Source organism: Parambassis ranga, chromosome 5 (genome assembly GCF_900634625.1).
Source record: "Parambassis ranga chromosome 5, fParRan2.1, whole genome shotgun sequence".
Lineage (NCBI taxonomy): Eukaryota > Metazoa > Chordata > Actinopteri > Ambassidae > Parambassis > Parambassis ranga.
In genome coordinates this window covers 17492874-17513029 of record NC_041026.1, presented here as the reverse complement: position 1 = coordinate 17513029, position 20156 = coordinate 17492874, and the positions used below count along the sequence as shown (strand labels likewise).

General features: G+C 39.8%; 1 protein-coding gene across 2 annotated transcripts in view; it reads right to left on the bottom strand.

The window, feature by feature from the left end:
* The window catches only part of cacna2d2a (calcium channel, voltage-dependent, alpha 2/delta subunit 2a), a 124905-nt gene extending 106107 nt beyond the window's left edge, over positions 1-18798 (bottom strand). For both annotated transcript variants that reach the window (XM_028405418.1, XM_028405419.1), the window contains exons 1-2: positions 18398-18798; positions 10770-10851 (exon numbers count right to left, since the gene is read on the bottom strand). In XM_028405418.1, the coding sequence (XP_028261219.1) occupies positions 10770-10851; positions 18398-18513 (198 nt within the window). In that variant the 5' untranslated portion in view covers positions 18514-18798. The remainder of the gene's footprint in view (positions 1-10769; positions 10852-18397) is intronic.
* Between the last annotated feature and the right edge of the window lie 1358 nt (positions 18799-20156).

Here is a 20156-nt window from a genome sequence, read left to right as displayed (position 1 = left end):
ATCCGCATTATGTTATGAGGCACAATCAATCCTGGATGGACTATTTATCCTCCTCATTTGATAGTAAATCCTATCCAGCACAAACGGCTTTATCCCTTTTCTTGCTCTGCCTACCAGTAACGTCATCTTTATCTGGAGCAGCTACAAACACACAATCTACCAATGCACCTAGATCAGTTCGGCTGAGTGTAACTGAATAATTCATATGAGGAAAATTTACAACAAGCCTTCATTATTGAAGAGAAGGGACAAACCCCTGTTTCAGTACAGTACAAGAACTATAAGACAGGCCTTAACTAAAATGCCACCCTATAAGCAATGACCCATTACCATTTTATTGGCATGTGGAAATAAATTACACCAGAAATTGGCCTGAAATTAACTCTGTAGCTGTAATAGCTTTCTGCATCATTTTAAAAAATGAAGCACGCCACACAAGCTCCTGTAACTAATGAATGACACTGTAAATAGCAAGGGTCAAACACATTCAGAACAACAACTCAAACATGCTACTGATATCAAAATGTACTGTTATTTCTGGAATATGATTTTATAATTGAGCACTGGTAGCACTGGTAGAATCCCTGTCACATGTTCCAGCATCCCTGTGTAACAAATCCAGATTTCTGCTTTAAAAAGACTCCATGTTTGATTCAGTTTTAAGGTGAAAGTTCGGACATAAGTTTTAAAGGAGCACAATGGGAGTGTGCCCAGTAAATGTAAAACCTTCCCTTCATGCACTGGGTGATGTGACTTACTGTCCACTGGATTGATCTTACAGCTTACAATAAAGTAGCTTATTCTCCGGAACAAGCAACCAAGTAGACCTTGAGTTACAATTGTTTTGTCAACTGCAATTTCCTCAATCAAGAATGAGCTCAAATGTCGAGCTCAAATTCTCTAATTCAGTCTCTACTTGTAGCGCCGCCCACAGGCCTACTAGGGTTATGTAACACCCTGTCATCCATTGTGTGGCTCTGTCATGAACAGCACGGTGAAACAGTATGTGGGTGAGCATGTAGAAAATATACCCACATATGATCCACACCACAAAACTCTACACATCTCTCTACAGTGTTAACAGAGGCTATTAAAAAGACATTATTAAACGAGTGTTCCACTTGTTCTAATTAATTTAATCAAACTGTTGTTTTTATGTCAGCATGCTTCATTAATATGAGCACTTTTGTGGCATTTTAGTGCAGAGGTGAATGCATGCGTATGTGGGTGTACCGGTGGTGCTGTACTGTTTTAAATTTAGCTGTCTAAGTGTATGACAAATAAGCATTAGAAAAGACATGCTACAATAGTACTTACAGCAGCGTGTGTTTGTGTTTTTGTGTGTGTGGGTGGGTGGGTGGGAGCAGGTAACACAGTAGGATGAGGTAAGGTCTCAGTGGATCAGTGAACAACCTCTACAGGAGACAATAAGAGGCCATCAGAGGAGAGAGACGGGAATAATGAAATATGAATGTGTTTACTGAATAGCTGTCATGGCAGCCTACTGATGGCTGAGGGATATTAAAAATACACAGCACAGCTAACGGCTTCACCTACGCCACAGCGACCCCCACCATCTTCAGACACTACTCTAATCAGCATACAACTCATCGCAATCACAATCACCTGCAAAAATGATCATCATCGCACTCTTCATCACCATTTCCATCCTCGCTGTCACCACGTGTTCGTCTACATTATCGCTTTCATCGTGCAACAGAAGCACTCTGCTGAAGGAAATTGAAGTTGGCCAGATCAATAAATACAATATAAAAAAATTAAATTAGATGCCAAGATGGGGAGGGGGTGTGAAAATAAGTGTTTGCGTTAGAGGTAACGCTGCCTGGTCAAAACAATCAAAAAACATCATTTTATACACAAGCAAACAATGTGAAGAGGCCACAGCTTCCTGTTATGGATTTAAAAGTGAGTTAAAAGAGGTGAGCCACGTATGCTTTGATGTGTGTACCTGTGTGCGTCAGTGTGTGTGTAAGACCATGACATCATTTCTGCAGTGTCTAATCAAGGAGAAAAGGAGCCAGCTTTTGCAAGAGGGCTGTAATGGAAACACAATTGACCTTCTTTAATAAGAAAAACATGATACCTGCACTTTGCCCACACTTTCACAGAGACACAGAACACCTCCACTTCACCTGTGGGTGCGACACACACACAGCCTCACCACCTGCAAACAGATCCCAATGTATCGCTGCTCTTTTGAAGTTTGATCGTTTTTTCAGTGAAGGATGGCGATTTGGTGCATGGCAAAACTCCATCTGTTCATTTCAATATGAATGGGCATGTAAAGTTTGGTGCTGCTGGAGCGGCGGAGATGTGAAATTGCGGATGGCATGCAGAGCGGCCCCGACACGCAGGGTTAATTCAAACTGCCTTTGATGTCTCTCTGTGTGTGAAATGAGCTGGTGGTCCAGAGTTCACACAAACACATGCCCGCACATACATACGCGGTCACACGCACATATACACGTGTATGTCATTGTCGCACTGAGCGCTCAAGAGGCCAGTTGTGTAGCCACCTGAATCCAACTCAGCTCATATAATATCACATACTATACAGCAGCAAAACACCAACAAAAACTCAGCTTTACTGTGTCAGTGAGTGGTAAATCCATCACATTTTCTGGATTTAACTCCTGAGCATCCCCAAACATTCACTCACATACTATCCACATGACAATGGGAGCTAAGCTGCCTGTAGGCAAAACAGACAGCGGGCAGACACACAATACCAACGTAAAGTAGATGCAGCGGCTATGCAGCAGGATCACATACAAGAACATATGACTAATTGAACATATCTGTTCTTCTCACTCTCATTGATTTCTACACAAAGTTCCAAAGAAAGTTACACCTGTGCAGACATGAGTGTGTTTATAACTGAATGAAATCCTAGACAGAAATTTCAAAATACAAACAGAATGAATAACAGGGCTGATTTACATCATATAAGGCCACAACAAAAACTTTTGAAGGTAAAATGTGAAAAGAAAACACCTGAGCTTACCATGCAAGCGGTCTAGTTAGAAGTCAAACTATATTTTCATAATTCAGGCTTTTACGCAAGCATAAAAATCCTTTACTTGTTTTTATGGCATTATATTATTTATTTCAAATTGAAGGTATTAAATGTCACAAAGCATGCTGGATTGTGAAAAGTTGCTCAACAGTTTGATTAGTAAACAAGTTGGAAAGAATAAACTGAAAAATATTGGTTTTGGGAAAAGCAAACGTTTCTCATTATCTTTCAATTTTACTGTGAAATAACACGTGCAGGGAGGTAATGGTGTTCTCTTTGTCTCTAATCGGTCTAACGTGTGATAGTGAGGCATTTTACAACGTCCCGCTTACAGCTGCATATTTTATACAAGCCTAAATTTATGGGAGTCTTTCAGGTCCACAAGTTTTCATGGTCAAAAAAATTAAATGTCAACAGTATACTAAAATGTCCTTGTTTGCTTTTGTAATGATGATGACTATGAAGGAGCCGAGGTGTGACTGTGAGTGCAAGCAATGTGATAGTATTCTCTGTACATTTAAGCTGTGTGTGTGTGTAAGCAGCTTGAAATTTAATTTCTTTTGTCCGTCCTGCATGTAGTTAGGTTTAGGCAACAAAAACATGACTTTTGACATCTAACCAAGAAGACATTGACGCATTAATTAATTGGTAGTAGATGTGTAATTTATAGGAGCCACTGTCTGTGTATGATTTTCTAAATATCCCCATGTACATACATGAATGTCTGTATAATGCAGCAATTGTAGTGATAGAGCACAAATCTTATCAAACAATGGAGCCCTTGGAAAAGAGCCAGCAGCAGAGATGATAGTGAGTCCAGCTCGGAGCCAAAGAAGGGGGTGGATGGATTGCGGGAAGGAATAACTTACAGCTTATACAGACCGAGAGAGAGAGAGAGAAGACACTACTATCTGCAGAATGTAAACGAGGTAGGTAGCACTTCTGAGAACCCCTCTCAGATGGCAGCAGAGAGTCCTTACTGCCTACATGATCGCAAATTAAAACACTTTTCTAGGACTGCCACAGTACTTCTGCTTTTGAGAACCACCCACTGCTGAGGCAAGCCAATTAAAGTTATTCAGAACTGTGACCAATCAATCACAGACAAGTGCAGGTGGAGGAGGAAGAGAAGAAGAAGAGGACAAAACCTCTGAGATTTTTGCAAAAATCTCTCACACATGCAAACACAAACATAATGCCATAAATAAAACACACACACACAAATATATTTTGTTCACAATGGAAAATAAATGTCACACCTACCACTTCACACATACAGAAGCACTCCCTCAGCAGTGGAATGAATAAAGCACTTCACACCTGGAATTTTCTAGGGCATCACGCCACTCTACATTACCACTGCAACCCACTCAGGGAACTGTACCCAGTTGTTTCTTTCTGTCAAGCAGAGATAGCAGCAAAGACACATCATGCGCTCTCTGAAACATCAAACAGAAGACAACTGAAAATTACACAAGCATCTGAACACACACTCTACCAATCATAATGCAGAGAGATGGAGACAGGGAGAAAAGATTTGCAACGTTGGCAAAATAAACCACCTTCTACTGACAGGGCTGCAGCTTTAGCACACCCCAATCCTATTTTGACACATAATGCTATATTGTCTTCCTTTAAAACAAGGAGGGGGGGGGCAACAAGCAACAAGTAGCATGAATACATTGGATTTTCCTTGAAATCATAAAACAACAATTAGTTACACAAACACATTCCCCAAAAGTACCACAGTGGATTGTCGGTGTGATTCAGACTGTGCAACCATCTCTGTTAGTTCTGTGCTGACAGTAAAGAGGCCGTTTCCACCCAGTGGGCTTTTACAGCTCCATCCTGATAATTCACTGCACAGGGTGCACATGGAGTGATATAGTATGAAATGTCTTATAATGTGACCAGAGAAGACAGCACACACAGCATGCACCGTGTAGCACCGTGTCTTTAAAGCCTGCATTATTGATTTCAGTCAGCTGGATTTACTCTGAGACTGAGGAGAAGAAAACAGACTTTTGTTTTACTGGAGCACTCAAATGAAATATTTCCCGAACTAAAATAACATTTAAATACTACACATTTTATTCTAAAATAACTCCAACAGTTTATTACATTCAAGTTGAAATTACAAACTGAATGTTTTCAAAAACATTCTGCATGCTGGGAAAAATATCAGCAGCCAATTATAGCTTGGAAATAAAAAAAAATAAACTGAATATGAAACTAGAGACAGGGCGCTGGCATATAATCTGTTCCTGCTTTTTCCTAAACTGTCATATTTTTATTGCAAACCTATTTCAAGTAATTCCTTCTAACACTAGCCCAGCGATATCTGCATGCAGGGCTGCACTCTGCAGATATATGTATTTTCATTTATATAAACACCGCCAACCAGCGCCAGGCCATCAAGCCGGAGAGCTGAAGAATCCTTGTAACCTTCCCCGGTGTCAGGAAACCAATAAAAAGGCAGAAAAATAAATACTGTGTGTGTGTGTGTGTGTGTGTTTGTGTGTGTTTGTGTGCCTTTCTGTTCTCCTGTCAGCCCAGAGGAGTCTCAGGCTGGGAGCAATGGTGCTGACCAGCTCTCGCGCTGCTTAACGTTCAGCCCACTACCGGTTTTATGTGCCTCTAATGTCCACAGTTATTTTGCTGTGTGTTTTATTTTGTTTGGAGTAAATACACAGTAAAAGCTGGTGTCTGCACAAACTGTGGGTTACACCATGGTTCCGCAAAAAAAAACAAAAAAAAAGTTTGCCATGTCTGAGCTTCCACAACCCGCAGTGATACCTCACTTGTAAGTATGGCTAATGGAAACAACACAGACAAATGGATAAAATTCAGCTGAAATTGATCACAACACCACTGTATTATCATTAGGGTGACTTAACTTCCTGAATGAATTCTAAGTTGCAGTTCTCATTTTGGATATGGATTCCTCCATGCTATAATTTTCGGGTTTTTTTAAAAAAATAAGAACTTCATAAGACATATCAATGCTCCTTAAAGTTTGCTTGAGGTGGACATAATCAATAAAAAAAAGCATTTAGGTGCTAACAGTCAATATTGATGGACAGAAAAAGCTGTAGTCATGAGGAACAGACCAAGCTTTACTGCTGTTGTTTAAAATCCTATAAACATGGTTAATTAATTATTTATCATCTACTTTAAAATACATTAAGACCATCGGAAGAGTCAACCACCATCTAATGCAATGATACTGAATTTAAAACCATCAGAAAGGAAAACCAGAACCAGAGTGTAAGCTATCTTGAAATAGCTTGTGATGTTTCACACAACCAGATAACAAGTTACTGTTGTGTAAGGTTCAGGCCAGAAGATGGAGGGGGAGGGTGGAATGGGAAGTAAGAGGCACACACACACTATCACTCTCTCTCTCGCTCCTTTAAAGGTTAACTGCTCATGTTTGGAGGAGGGATCTTCAGCTCCTCTGTAAACTGTAAAAGGAGCTCTTAAATCATGAAACAAATAGCAGTGACCAGCCCTCACGTAATCGTCTACTGATGGATAAGCACAGAGTGGGGTTTGGGGTGGGAAAGCTGAAGCTGACATCAGCTTTAGAAAAACAGGAGGGGGTGGGTGGGGTGAGAGCAGAGGTGATGTCTAGCACTGGGCATTTCAGACAGATTATTGGAAATTTCTGTAGTCAGCGATACTGAGTAAATCCAGCAGTGCACTTTATAGAGATATCGGTTTGTTGGGGCCGGCTGACTTGGCTGTGAGGAACCATCTTTTTTTTTTTTTTTTTTGGAGAGAAGGTTTGGGAAAGTAGGAGAGACCTTTGAAATAGTGTCCAGTCTGCAAATAACATCTCCATCAAGTAGAGAAAACATAAATGTGCAGATCCAATTGAAGGAGAGGCTTCAGCCATGTTAACACACAGTCGTGAGGATGCACATGCGCATTGGCAGCACCAGAGGGTCTGTGCTGAACTGAGATAAACCTGCACCCAGCATGTGGTCAGCGGGCTGACTGATGTAGTGTTGACCACATAGTGCAAAGACAAACAGAGTGAAGGATCAAAATGACAGATAGAGAGCTAAAAAAAAAAACATCAAAAACGATGATGTTTGCATGTAAACCGTGTGAATTCTGTTAACGGGCGCTCTGTCTTTCCACCCTGTGTCCATATGAGAGTATATTGATCTACATGACATGTTCTCAAGTTTCCAGTAATCAAGTGAGGCACATGGCAAGGAGCAGACAGATCCTCAGAGTGCAGGGCTGTAAAGTGTCAGGCTGAACTGAGGGGTTCAGAGCAGTCATATGCACCACCAGCATAAAATTATTCATGCTGATTATACTCGTCTTATTGAAATGAATTTCAATTTCATTTAAAATGAGAGATTTAAACATATGTTGCATGGCATCACCATTTAGTGAGGCTTGCTGAATTCTAGCTGTGGAATTCACCCTGATAGAGTGTGTGTGTGTGTGTGTTTATGTATCAGTCTCTACATTAACAACTGCAGTGACTGATAACTTCACATAAAAAGCTTGTAACCATAAAATAAACTTTTTTTGGTTTGTGTTCAGATAATTTGTTCCGTTCCAAAGCATTCTCCATTAAAATTGTCATACACGTTTCTATGTGACCGACTGAATGAAGTCAAAAAAAGAGGTCAAAAAAATGAATGGGATGTTGGCTGTTGAGATTACTACAATTTAATAGAACAATATAGCATTCAGCAAGAGTGTCATAAGTGCTGACACAAACAGAAAAACTCACCTGTCTTTATACAGAACAGTTACTGTTTTTGTTATACTGCTATAATTTTTGTTTTGCATCAAAATAATTATGATGATTGTCCTAATCAAATCATTGCAGCTCTGTCTATACTGTGTCTCTGATGAAGCATTTATACTGACAGTATGTAGGCGCACTGCACATACGTGCCTCTTAAAAATGTTCATAATTAGCCTGAGGATATGAAAACAATGCCAGTGTCCACAGCCACCTCTCATCATCACCACACATACTGTACAACACATCAAACACAGCAGCACACAAGATAATGACGAGGATAAGAACTATAAACAGCATCTGTCTGCTCACATTTAAATTTACCAATTCCCGTCCTTCTCCTCTATCACTTCATCCATCTTGAGTAGTTTGACTCTAAATATACACACAAAACTGCCAGAACATCCATCTCAGTTGTCACGCCATTGTTCATCCCTTCTCTCTCTCTAGAACACCCTCCTCCTCCACTCTTAAAGCCGCCCACTCTCCTTGTCTATCTGCACTCCACACTCTTCCATTCGAAAACTTCCAACTCCTCCGATACATCACTCAGCCTCTATCTTCCTTTCACTCCCCCAGGCAAGAAAAACATCTTGACCACAGAATACAAGAATCTGATCTGAAGCATTTAAACAAGGTGACTTTTGTTTATTTCTGTAGACACCTGAAATTGAAACACATCAAAATATTGTTATTCTCTGGCTTGTTTTCCAAATCACCCAATTCTAAATGTATTCAGCTATTTTCTGTGCTGCCCTGTCATGGCCTTTCTCTCTCTTTCACTCGCCACCTCACTTGTCAGAAAAAATAAAATCTCCACCGGGAGGTTGACTGAACAGACCACATTATATTCAACTTAGTTCCCTTGTCTCTTTCTGCGTAAGACAAACTCAAAAATAATTTGCACACACTTTAAATTTTTTTTTGTCTCTGAGAATAAACTGCGCATGAAGAGGAAGGGGGCGCAGAGGGAGGCAATCTTGTTACCAGCCAGCATAGCCCTGGGAAGATTTCTATCAGACACACGTATAGAGAGAGGCATCCATTTAGAAAATGGCTTTTCTAGGCATGCTGGGCCATTTAGCACACCCTGTGACGACTCCTGTTTGGGGCAATGATAAATGTTCTTTCACACCCAGTCTGTGCACACAGTCAGGCCAGCACATACACATGCGCACACACAACCATGTGGGCTGCCTACACAAGACATCAATGAGAGGGACGCAACACTTTTAAAGAGAGACCGGCCTCATTGAGGAAAAGAAAAAAAAAATAGTCACTTGTAGTTTAAATTAGTTGAAATCCACCAAACATAAATCCACTTAATATGTCAACATCACATCTCAGCTTTATGGTCTCATCTCTGTGGATCATCCAGTGACACTGTCCCAGCAAAAAGACAACACGGCATAATTCAAAATAAATGCATAAGGAAGCAACAGTTAGTCGGCTAATTCGTTAATTTAATCAATAGGACAAGCTTAAACCACTACTTACAGTATTTATTTCACTTCAATTCCAGCGTTTTATTTGTGAATATTTGCTGCTTTTATTTGTGCTGTATGAAAGCAAATTTAATGTCACACGAGCATTTTTTTTTGTTTTTGGTTTAAGCCATTAAAAACTTGTGTTTTCTCTATGTTCAAAAATTTTAAGGGGAAAAAAATAAGAAATATACAGAATATAATATCCATGTATCATTTACAGACATGTGTTTCATACAACCTTTGAAAGAAAAGTAGAAAAGAACAAAAGACATTTTGTGAGTTTCTGGTGAAATCTGTGACTCTCCAAGTTTAAGGACTGTAATAACCTTTCAGATCAGTTGAAGGATGAAATGTTTCTTTACGGACTGAGAATTTTTTCCAGCTGATAAAAACTTTTCAAAAACCCATTGGGTTATCTTAAAAGTGCATCTACTCCTAGCCTAAATCAATATTGTTTTTCTTATGAAATGACAACATTTGGGAGATACATAATTTCTACCCAACAGCACAAATATGCTTTCACCTTGAACCAATGTGTCTCCTGCTGTGTAGATATCCACACTAAACAAGGTGAATACTGAAAAAAAGCATTTGCACAAATGGTAAAAGGCAAATATTTTGATGGGTAAACACTCACTGTTATGTTTTGTTTACATTGGATGAGTGCTAAAAAAAGAAAAAAGAAAAGAAAAAAAATCAACCTATCTGTCAGGCGGTTTGCCTGATCCATTCACTAATGGTCATTACACCCTCTGCACCAGCACGATCCCTGTCAGCTCACTTCCTTTCTCTCTGGGATCCATCAATGTCGCCAGCATACTAACAGCTATCACGCCAACCACCGTTACTGCTAGCATTAAAGCCACAGGCACTGCACCGGCTGGATGAATCACACTCACCCATACAGCAATAATGAAGCATTTATCTCAGGGTGCATTACAAACCCTGGAAGCACGGCGAACATGCGCACACAGCAGAAGTTTGATGAAACAGTGTCAATCACACTATGCTCAGCCATCTGCTCTACCACATGACGGACACGTGTTACACACACACTCCCACTAGCATGCAGACACAATCAGCCAACACCAAGTTCTGCTTAACGTGTCTGTCTCAACAGGTCATTTAGTGATACAACATTAGAATTGTATGTAAACAAGAGAAAAAAGTCTGCCAATGTATTAAAGTCCTTCCAGGTTAGGGTTAGGTTTTCAATTTAAAATGAGGAGTTTAAATCAAGTTATTCCAGGTCTTTCAGGTAATACTAACAAAATCTATCTATGAAAAAACACTGTCATCTCAGTGTGAAATATAATCCAAGAATATAATTCAGTACTAAAATGTCTTTAGTAGACAGCAGTGCTTATATCAACACACAAACACACACATTGTACAAGCTAAGCCGGTGAAATCTCGCTGATTAATGACGCAGGAAAATACAGGGCGTCGCATGCAAGCGTGACGTCAAACTTACCGATCTCATCTGCTGAGTTCCAATGACGTGCTGCAGAACCTTTTCCAGCTCCTTCTCGATGCGTCCGGCCCAGTGAATCATTCTGGAAAACAAAATCAGACATTTTAAATCTGCATCCCCTGACATTATCACCTGAATGTGACATCTGACAAAAACTAATTTCTCAGTCACTACATGTGAGTGAGTGTGTTTGTATGACGGAAGCAGTCAGTCTCTGCCCACCTTTGTGTAGCACCCCCCCCCCTCCTCACTCTTTCCAGATTCCTATCTCAAAGTAACCCTCTCCTATCTCTACTAATGTCTGGGTTAGTCATCAGCAACTTCTCTCCCCATCACATCTTGCATATATCTGTTCAGCCCTGGCAGGACTGGCGGCGAACGTGCCTCTCTTGGCAGGGCCGGGATCAGCGGCTCTGCAATAAAACTGCTCAGGTCTGACAGAAGTGCACCCTAAGCAGGAGCTGATCTCCGTTAGACGGAGCCAAGTTTGGAATTAAGAGATCAAACGGCTGGAGCTCATCATTGTATATCTCCCAGCAAGCAACAAATGACTTAATGGACCAAGATTTTTAGTGGATCATTTTAAAGCAGTGGCCTGCCAACCTGCATGCACGCTGAACCATCCACAAACATCGCCAATAAGACATTTTCACTTAAAGAAAAATACATTGTGAAAGCTCATCGTTCAGCAATCAGATGAATGTATTCTGTCATGTGTTTGTATCCAGTGATTCTGTGCCAACCTTTTCCTTTTCAGCCTGTAGATAGCTAATCACTAGCATCAACAGCACAACACAACACAGTCGTTTTGTCTTTTAATATTATGACGGAGACAAATGTCATCTTTAAATGTCAGATTTGCTCAGAAGACAAGAGGGAAAGATGGATTTATTAAATTGCACAAATCTGCCAAGCTGTGACAGCGTTCGCCGTAATCACCAAGACAGAGCGGGCCTCATCAGGAGAGCGACTGCAGAGCAGACGAGTGTGCATGTGTCTGTGTTTACAGGGACGAGATTAAGAGAAAGCAAGGAGGGCTTCCAAAAAAGGTGCACAGGCGGGCGGGGCCAGCTATGAAAAGGTCACCTCAATATGAAATGAAAACAAGTTTACAGTGAGAACAGAGCCGAGCAGGACGCATGATACTAACAGTGAGAGACCTCTGTCTCAGAGTCAGGCAGACTCCTTACGCAACTTCTACAGTCTGCTACACACACATGTACAAACATTAACATGAAGCTAAACAGCAAGTTTGAGAGAATCACATGTAGTAAGAAGGGCTGATAAGTAAAGAACACATATTATAAAGTCAAACTATGCTGACCAACTCTATCATCAGACTATTAATTTAGTATTGATAAGAGTATTGCTATTGGCAGTGCAAATTAATGATTTTTTAAAAATGGAAAAAGTATAGCATTATCTTACACAGCAGTGAGTGAGTTCAGTTTACAAAAGCTGCTTCTATGCAATTAACACAGCAGGATGGTAATTTTAATATTTCACTGTTTCACTGTGAAAAAAACAGGCAGAGATTTTGGCTAGCCAAATAAATATAAAAAGATATTATCAAGATAATAAAAAATATATAGGCTAGTTACTGCAGTGTTGCCCACCCTCAGTCAGATATGAGTGAGGATGAAAAGCCAGCATGTCGGCCACACACACTCACTATCTTCAGTCCACATCAATGCATCTTTGTCAATCCAAGATAAATATTTAAGGGCAAAACTGAGTCCAGAAAAAAATCAATAAAAATATATCTTTAACTATGCTGCAATATTCTGGCACACATGCACATATTCACCTCTAACATTCGTCAGGACAATTCAGTTCCATTACATTAATGACTCTAAGTATAATCAGTTATGTATTCCAACTGCTATCCATGCACTATCAACCAGATCATATAAAGTTGACCACAAATATTTCAAAGCAGAGTGCACTGTATAAAGGATTGTGTTTAAGGATTTGAAATATATGCTGCACTGATTGCAAATCAAAGCCCCAAACATGCTTTCAATTACAACTGCAGAGCTGTTAGGACACGGCTGTTTGTAAATTATATGCACTTGTAAGGCCTAATGCTGAACGCATGCTGAGTCCATCTCTATGAAAGCTGTGATCTCTCTTCAAAAAACACAGAAGCTGTCAGTGCACTGCATAAAAGCCAAGTGATGCTCTGTGGCTCTTTGTAGTCTAATGTAGTATTAAAATGTTGCCATTTTGCCTCCTGTGTCTTGGTGTGGTCTGTTTGCATTGTGACTTAATGTTGGCCAAACACTATGGGAAAAGTAGAAAATGTGATGAAATGAGTTTGGATGGAGGACCTGTGTGTGTCAGACTCATATCGTCACCATGTTCATTCTGCTGCAATGGATCTCATCATTCCAAATGGAACGCACAACTATCTATTAGGGCAGGAGGTGGACTTTGTGTGTGTGGAAATAACATTTTGGGGGGAAATTGCTGATGTTATTTTACCTTCCTAGAAAAGATTTTACTTCCATAGAAAAATATAAATGCTGTAAAAAAAATGGCCATTTAGATTCCAGGTATCAGTGAAGGTTTTCAACACAGTTTAGAAAATAGGAAATGACTTCCATACATACACACTTTTCTCCACCTCTTACACAACACACATTAGATTAGACACAAACATCTCTGCAATCCATATGCTCCATAAAAGTCTTTGTCCACATGGTGTAAAAAATGTAAACTTTCTTGACACAGCTGTCACGCTGAACTGGAGGACATAACGCCCGTTCTTATACACACACACACTCTTTCTCAGCTAGAAGTTGAACAGCCACAAGCTCCATTTGTATCAGGCCTCATCCAACACACTGCCACAGCAGCTCCAAATACACTTCAATTAACCCTCATGCATTGTTCGCAAACACTACCCTAATGTGTTGTTCGGGGACAAAAACGTCCCCTAACTTTAACGGTTTTAAAAATATATTAGATAAATATTTTTTTGAAATTTTTTTGCATAGACCTTTTAATTAACTTCAGTTCTAATCAACAGTAGTGAAAAAATCATTTTCCCCCAGGGTTTTAACCCTTTAATCACCAATTTTATGAGGGGTGGTGCTGAAAATTGAAAAAAAAAAACACAAAATGGCTCATTTTTAATAGAAAAGGTGAATGTGGACTGGATTCTTTTGAACCTTTATTACAGTCTTGGTCATGTCAAACATCAGTAAAAAAATTGACTTGATTGCATTATTAGTTTTTGCACAGCACTGGATTTTCTTTTTTTCTCCCTAATGTGTTGTTCGGGGACAAAAACGTCCCCTAACTTTAACGGTTTTAAAAATATATTAGATAAATATATTTTTGAATTTTTTTTTGCATAGACCTTTTCATTAACTTCAGTTCTAATCAACAGTAGTGAAAAAATCATTTTCCCCCAGGATTTTAACCCTTTAATCACCAATTTTATAAGGGGTGGTGCTGAAGATTGAAAAAAAAACACACAAAATGGCTCATTTTTAATAGAAAAGGTGAATGTGGACTGGATTCTTTTGAACCTTTATTACAGTCTTGGTCATGTCAAACATCAGTAAAAAAATTGACTTGATTGCATTATTAGTTTTTGCACAGCACTGGATTTTCTTTTTTTCTCCCTAATGTGTTGTTCGGGGACAAAAACGTCCCCTAACTTTAACGGTTTTAAAAATATATTAGATAAATATTTTTTTGAAATTTTTTTGCATAGACCTTTTAATTAACTTCAGTTCTAATCAACAGTAGTGAAAAAATCATTTTCCCCCAGGATTTTAACCCTTTAATCACCAATTTTATAAGGGGTGGTGCTGAAAATTGAAAAAAAAACACACAAAATGGCTCATTTTTAATAGAAAAGGTGAATGTGGACTGGATTCTTTTGAACCTTTATTACAGTCTTGGTCATGTCAAACATCAGTAAAAAAATTGACTTTATTGCATTATTAGTTTTTGCACAGCACTGGATTTTCTTTTTTTCTCCCATTTTGTCCCATAGACTTACATTATAAACACACTTTTTTTGACTGCACAGCCATGGCACTACATAATCATGCATTCTTGATTGTTGGTGGTTTACCCTGTTGGTAGGAGGTAAAATTTATGATTTTTACAGTTAACAACTTAATTACCATATTAACCCTTTACCTGCAGGCCTGTGCTCATGTAGTGTAGTTTCTGGCTTGTATATGGAGTTATAGGGAGTATTTTAGCACATAATTGTGTGTCTACACACTGTGTGTGTATGTTAGAGAGGAAGAGAGCCATTTGCACACTGATCTTGTTGTCTGTGAGTACACACAACCACAGAGTCTTCATAGTAAACAAAAACAAAGAAAGTGTTGCTATGCACGTGTGGCCCTTTGATGTCTACAGGTGCAGACTAAACAAAACAAAAAGGCAAGTGGTCTTACATGTGACCTTGTGGTCATTTGATGGTGAGAAGAGCAGAAAGCAACATGAAGAGAGGATTCACTTGTGCACAATCTCTGGAAATGATTGTGCAGCCTGGCTCTATGAAGGGCCAGGCTGTGAAGCTGTGAAGGCTGCACAAGTAGATCCGTCACTTGTTCACAAGCGAATCCTTCATTCGTTCACAAGTGAATCCTTCACTCATGCACAGGTGAATCCTCTCTTCATGCTGCTTGCTGCTCTTGTCACCATTAAATGACCAGGAGGATGCATGCAAGTCCACTAGTGTTTTTGTTTTGTTTAGTCTGAACCTCTCAGCATCAAAGGGCCCGGCACTTACTTTTAGGGCTGCAACAAATTTACTTTACTTTACTTTACTAAACTACTTTTAATACTAATTTTAGTAGGGGACTAAACTGTAGATTAGATTTGGTTAGTCAATGATTATTTATCATGTTATCAAGTTATCTATCTATGGTGTCTATTTAGTAACATGCACATGTACGTATGGTCGTGTGGAGCGCAACACACCATGGAAAAGGGGCACTTAGACCTCACTTAGACTAATTCAGTGATCTCAACTGAGACACTAACCTAAAAGTAAAGTCACTCTACTGGAGGACGTGTTTTCCGAAAGCTAAAAAAAAAAAAAAAAACAGCTATTTTACCCATCCACAACTTCAGACGCCAGAACTCCTGGATGTTTTCATTTTACATGCTTATGCATTGCCGTTGTACGTCTGAATTAGGTACACTTCACTTACTTAGTAACTTTATTTTCCTGACTTTCCTTCCCTGACAGTGTGCAAATGGCTCTCTTCCTCTCTAACATACACACACAGTGTGTAGACACACAATTATGTGCTAAAATACTCCCTATAACTCCATATACTTAAGCCAGAAACTACAGTACATGAGCACAGGCCTGCAGGTAAAGGGTTAATATGGTAATTAAGTTGTTAACTGTAAAAATCACAAATGTTACCTCCTACCAACAGGGTAAACCACCAACAATCAAGAATGCATGATTATTTAGTGCCATGGCTGTGCAGTCAAAAAAAGTGTGTTTATAATGTAAGTCTATGGGACAAAATGGGAGAAAAAAAGAAAATCCAGTGCTGTGCAAAAACTAATAATGCAATAAAGTCAATTTTTTTACTGATGTTTGACATGACCAAGACTATAATAAAGGTTAAAAAGAATCCAGTCCACATTCACCTTTTCTATTAAAAATGAGCCATTTTGTGTGTTTTTTTTTCAATTTTCAGCACCACCCCTTATAAAATTGGTGATTAAAGGGTTAAAATCCTGGGGGAAAATGATTTTTTCACTACTGTTGATTAGAACTGAAGTTAATTAAAAGGTCTATGCAAAAAAATTTCAAAAAAATATTTATCTAATATATTTTTAAAACCGTTAAAGTTAGGGGACGTTTTTGTCCCCGAACAACACATTAGGGGGTAAAATTTGCCCACAGTGTACCGTTGACCTATGAAAAATTTTAAAATCATATTAACAAAATGTATGTAAAATTAAGCTTATTGAGGAAAAATGATTCAATTTGTCCACATATTGACAAAGTTATGGCCAAAATAAACAGAAAAATTTCTCTCAGAGGACAAAAATGTCCCGAACAACGCATGAGGGTTAAACGTCAAATTCAAGCCACCGCCACAGTGATGTGGGTGACCTAAAACCCAGTTTATAAATCCCAGGAGGCAGCTACATAATACAGCTAACATGAGCCCAATATTTATCTTATTTTTACCTGCTTAAATAAGGACACAGAAGGGCAATAGTTCTATATTTTGAATATAATGTGACATATTTAGTTGGAATTAATTGTTAAAAGTTTTGGGGAAATTAGGTTATAAACAGCATTTAACCAAAGACAAGAAGTATAGATTTGAAAATAGCTTTCCAATACTAAAGGTATTTTGTTTGCACAGTAAGCCAGGTGTAACTTAAATCACCTGCCTCACATTACCTTTTAGAGCTAAAGTAATCAAATCAATGGTGCAGCTAATTGCAGTTCAATCCACGGTAATATAAAGGATAACTGATTTTTTTTTATTCCCTTTTGAAAGTCACCTTGGCCATCAAATTAACAAAGCCCTGCAGATTTCACAGAGATCATCCGGAGGATGCGTCATGGAGGAATCATTGAGATTCCTGTCATTCCTCTGAACCTGACTGACTAATCATCACCACGGGCTACACGTTGTGTTCACATCAGATCATCACGTCACGATCGTTACAAACAGACAACGCAACATTTGAAGGGATAGGCCTACTCCAAAGACTTCAACTGTTGCACCGTTTCATGCATGTTTATACAGAACTGAATAGAAGATTAAATAAAGTAGGATTCTGTGAACTTTTTCCCCTATATGACGCACAGGTGGTAGGCAACATTTTTTGCAGCAAATATCAAAGCTCAGACGCCTTTGTGTGTTCTTGAAGGTGAACTTGTTATATTCACACGATTACAAATGACACATTTTAAGAATATTGTAAACTGTTTCCCAACAGGTTCACGCTGAAAAAGTCACAGCTCCTCCACCAGCTGGATAATCTGCTGCTCTTGCGGTCAGCGGGATACTGCCTCAGTCTTTTGACTGTAATATGTCTAGATTAAATATCTAAAACAAAACGATGCTGTTGAAACACTAGTGCATCCTGCGGTGGGATGATGCGACTATTCTCACGGTGCGTTTGCACTATATGCAGTGGATGACTTTTTTCCTCTCTCTTTTTGACAACTATCTACCCAAATGGGATGCTGCTCTCACCCATCCAGAGACAGTGAAACTACACATCGACTGCTAGTATTATCGTGTTATTTGTATCCACATGTATGTTGAAATAAATTACCCCTCGGATGGCTTTTTTTAGCCTGTGGCACCATGTGGATGCTCCCCCGTAGCCTTCCTCCGTGGTGACATGCCAAACCGAATCAGACTTTAAATGCCTCTGCCCACAATAACAAAAACAACATCACGAGCTGAGCGAGGATGAAACACCTATATCCTAACGCGGCATCAGTACAAGCAGGCTGCGTCTGTGTTTCAACATCAGGGACAGCAGCTCTGCTCAAGGTAAACGGCGCCGCATGTGCAGGCTTGTCGGGGCCACCTGTCCTACTTCCGCGCTCCGCACCCCGGTTTATCACCCACCCCCCTTTAAAAACCGTGCGGGGTACTTACGTGTAGTGCTGAGGGAAGAGATGGGTCCCGGCTATCGGTGTGGAGACGCATATGATAAGTACAGTTTGGATTGTGAAGAGGCAGAAAATACCGTACGACTGCGCGCAGATCGCCATTTTCCATTAAATATTCAAGAAACTGGGATAAATAAGAGAAGGACCGGAAGGACAGTCTCTCGCAGCTGAGCTAAGAATAACCGAGCTCCAGAGAAAGTGTGTGGTGGGAGGTGATGATTGGCGGAGGCTTCTGGACACTTCAGCCGGCAGTGAAATCTCAATCAGAGACGCACACGAAGAATTTGGCAGCTGAAGACACGGGAGATGTGGATCAGGAAGATGCTCTGCCGCTGCTGCTGATGTGCCTGGCTGCCTATTTGCGCACTCGCTGTCCTCCCTCCCTCTCCGCCGCCGCGCACATTTGCTCCTTTTTCTCTCCCCCACTGTCTCCAATGTAACAACCACACAGAGTGAAGCTCGCCACGACGCAAATACGCCGTTCCCAGCACGGCTTTCAAAATAAAACGATCGTTTTTAGGGCAGTGACGTGCGAAAAAGATATTTGTTTAAAAAAAATCAATGTAAGTGTTATATTATCAGAAAGAAACACACTTTAATGACATTAGTGCCGGCCTATTATTAGCGTTATGTAATTACAAATGGTGCAGTTATTTTCCAAACTTAAAGCGTCAAGACAACTTTGGAAAACTGCTGCTCCTGCAAGTCCGCGCACATGAACATTTTTAATCACCAAATTCACCCATTAGATCATTACGCTTTTATTTTGTAATCGCAATCTCCCAACTTCCTGTTTTATATTTAGTCTCTCTGTGACACTTGATTCAGCTGTTGGCACTGTTTGTGGTCCTTCCTCCATACAAACAGCGTATTTCTGTGTGACAGACGGGGGCGCGCATCAGGCCACCTCCTCTTCTTCCTCATGTCCACTGTGTTCTCCCCAAACTCGGGATTATGAGCAGAAATGAAGGCTTTGTTTTTGGTAATTAGAAGCATGACTCTAGAGGGGCGTATTGTATTAACTGGAGTGTAAACATTCAGCAATCACCTGGGGGCTGCTCTCCAACTACATTTGTTCTACTTATTAGCGCATCTGGTCCAGCGGATGAACATTTAAATGAAGGCAAGTAGAAATAATAAGCTCATTTTGGAGATACCTAGCCATCGTTTCATGCTGTCACCAGCTGTTTAGACTGAAGGGCTTTAACTTTAATGGAAGGGACATTCCATGTCTTTTTGTTTCTCACATGCCTCTGAATAATCATAAGCTTGTTGATAGGGCATATTTTAGTGGAGCTAAAGATACCTCTGGACATAAGTCAGATACTCTTCATGTTAATGGTAAACAAGGGAGAGATGCACTGAAAACCTCAGAGTAAATCTAATTCAGCATGAAGTTACCCCCTGGAGAAGTGACTATCTCCCTCTATCAGCTGTGTGTTGGCGTGCGTGTGCACGTGTGTGTGTGTGTGTGCGTGTACCAGTCATATTACCTTTTCCTGCACTGCTGTTTGTTCTCTGATCTTGCTATTTCAACTGGAGGGCATTATGGGTGTGACACATTTCCCGCCTAAACAACACATATTTTTTTTCTGGTTGTTTCTTAAAGAACACACAATATAGCTTTTCATGTGTACCACGTTTGTGTTTATTCTCAGTGTCAAACCACAGATGCTCAAGGCTTTAAGTTTTTTTTTTTGTCTCCGAATATATCTCAGTCAAACCAAAGGTTCGGTACACTTGGT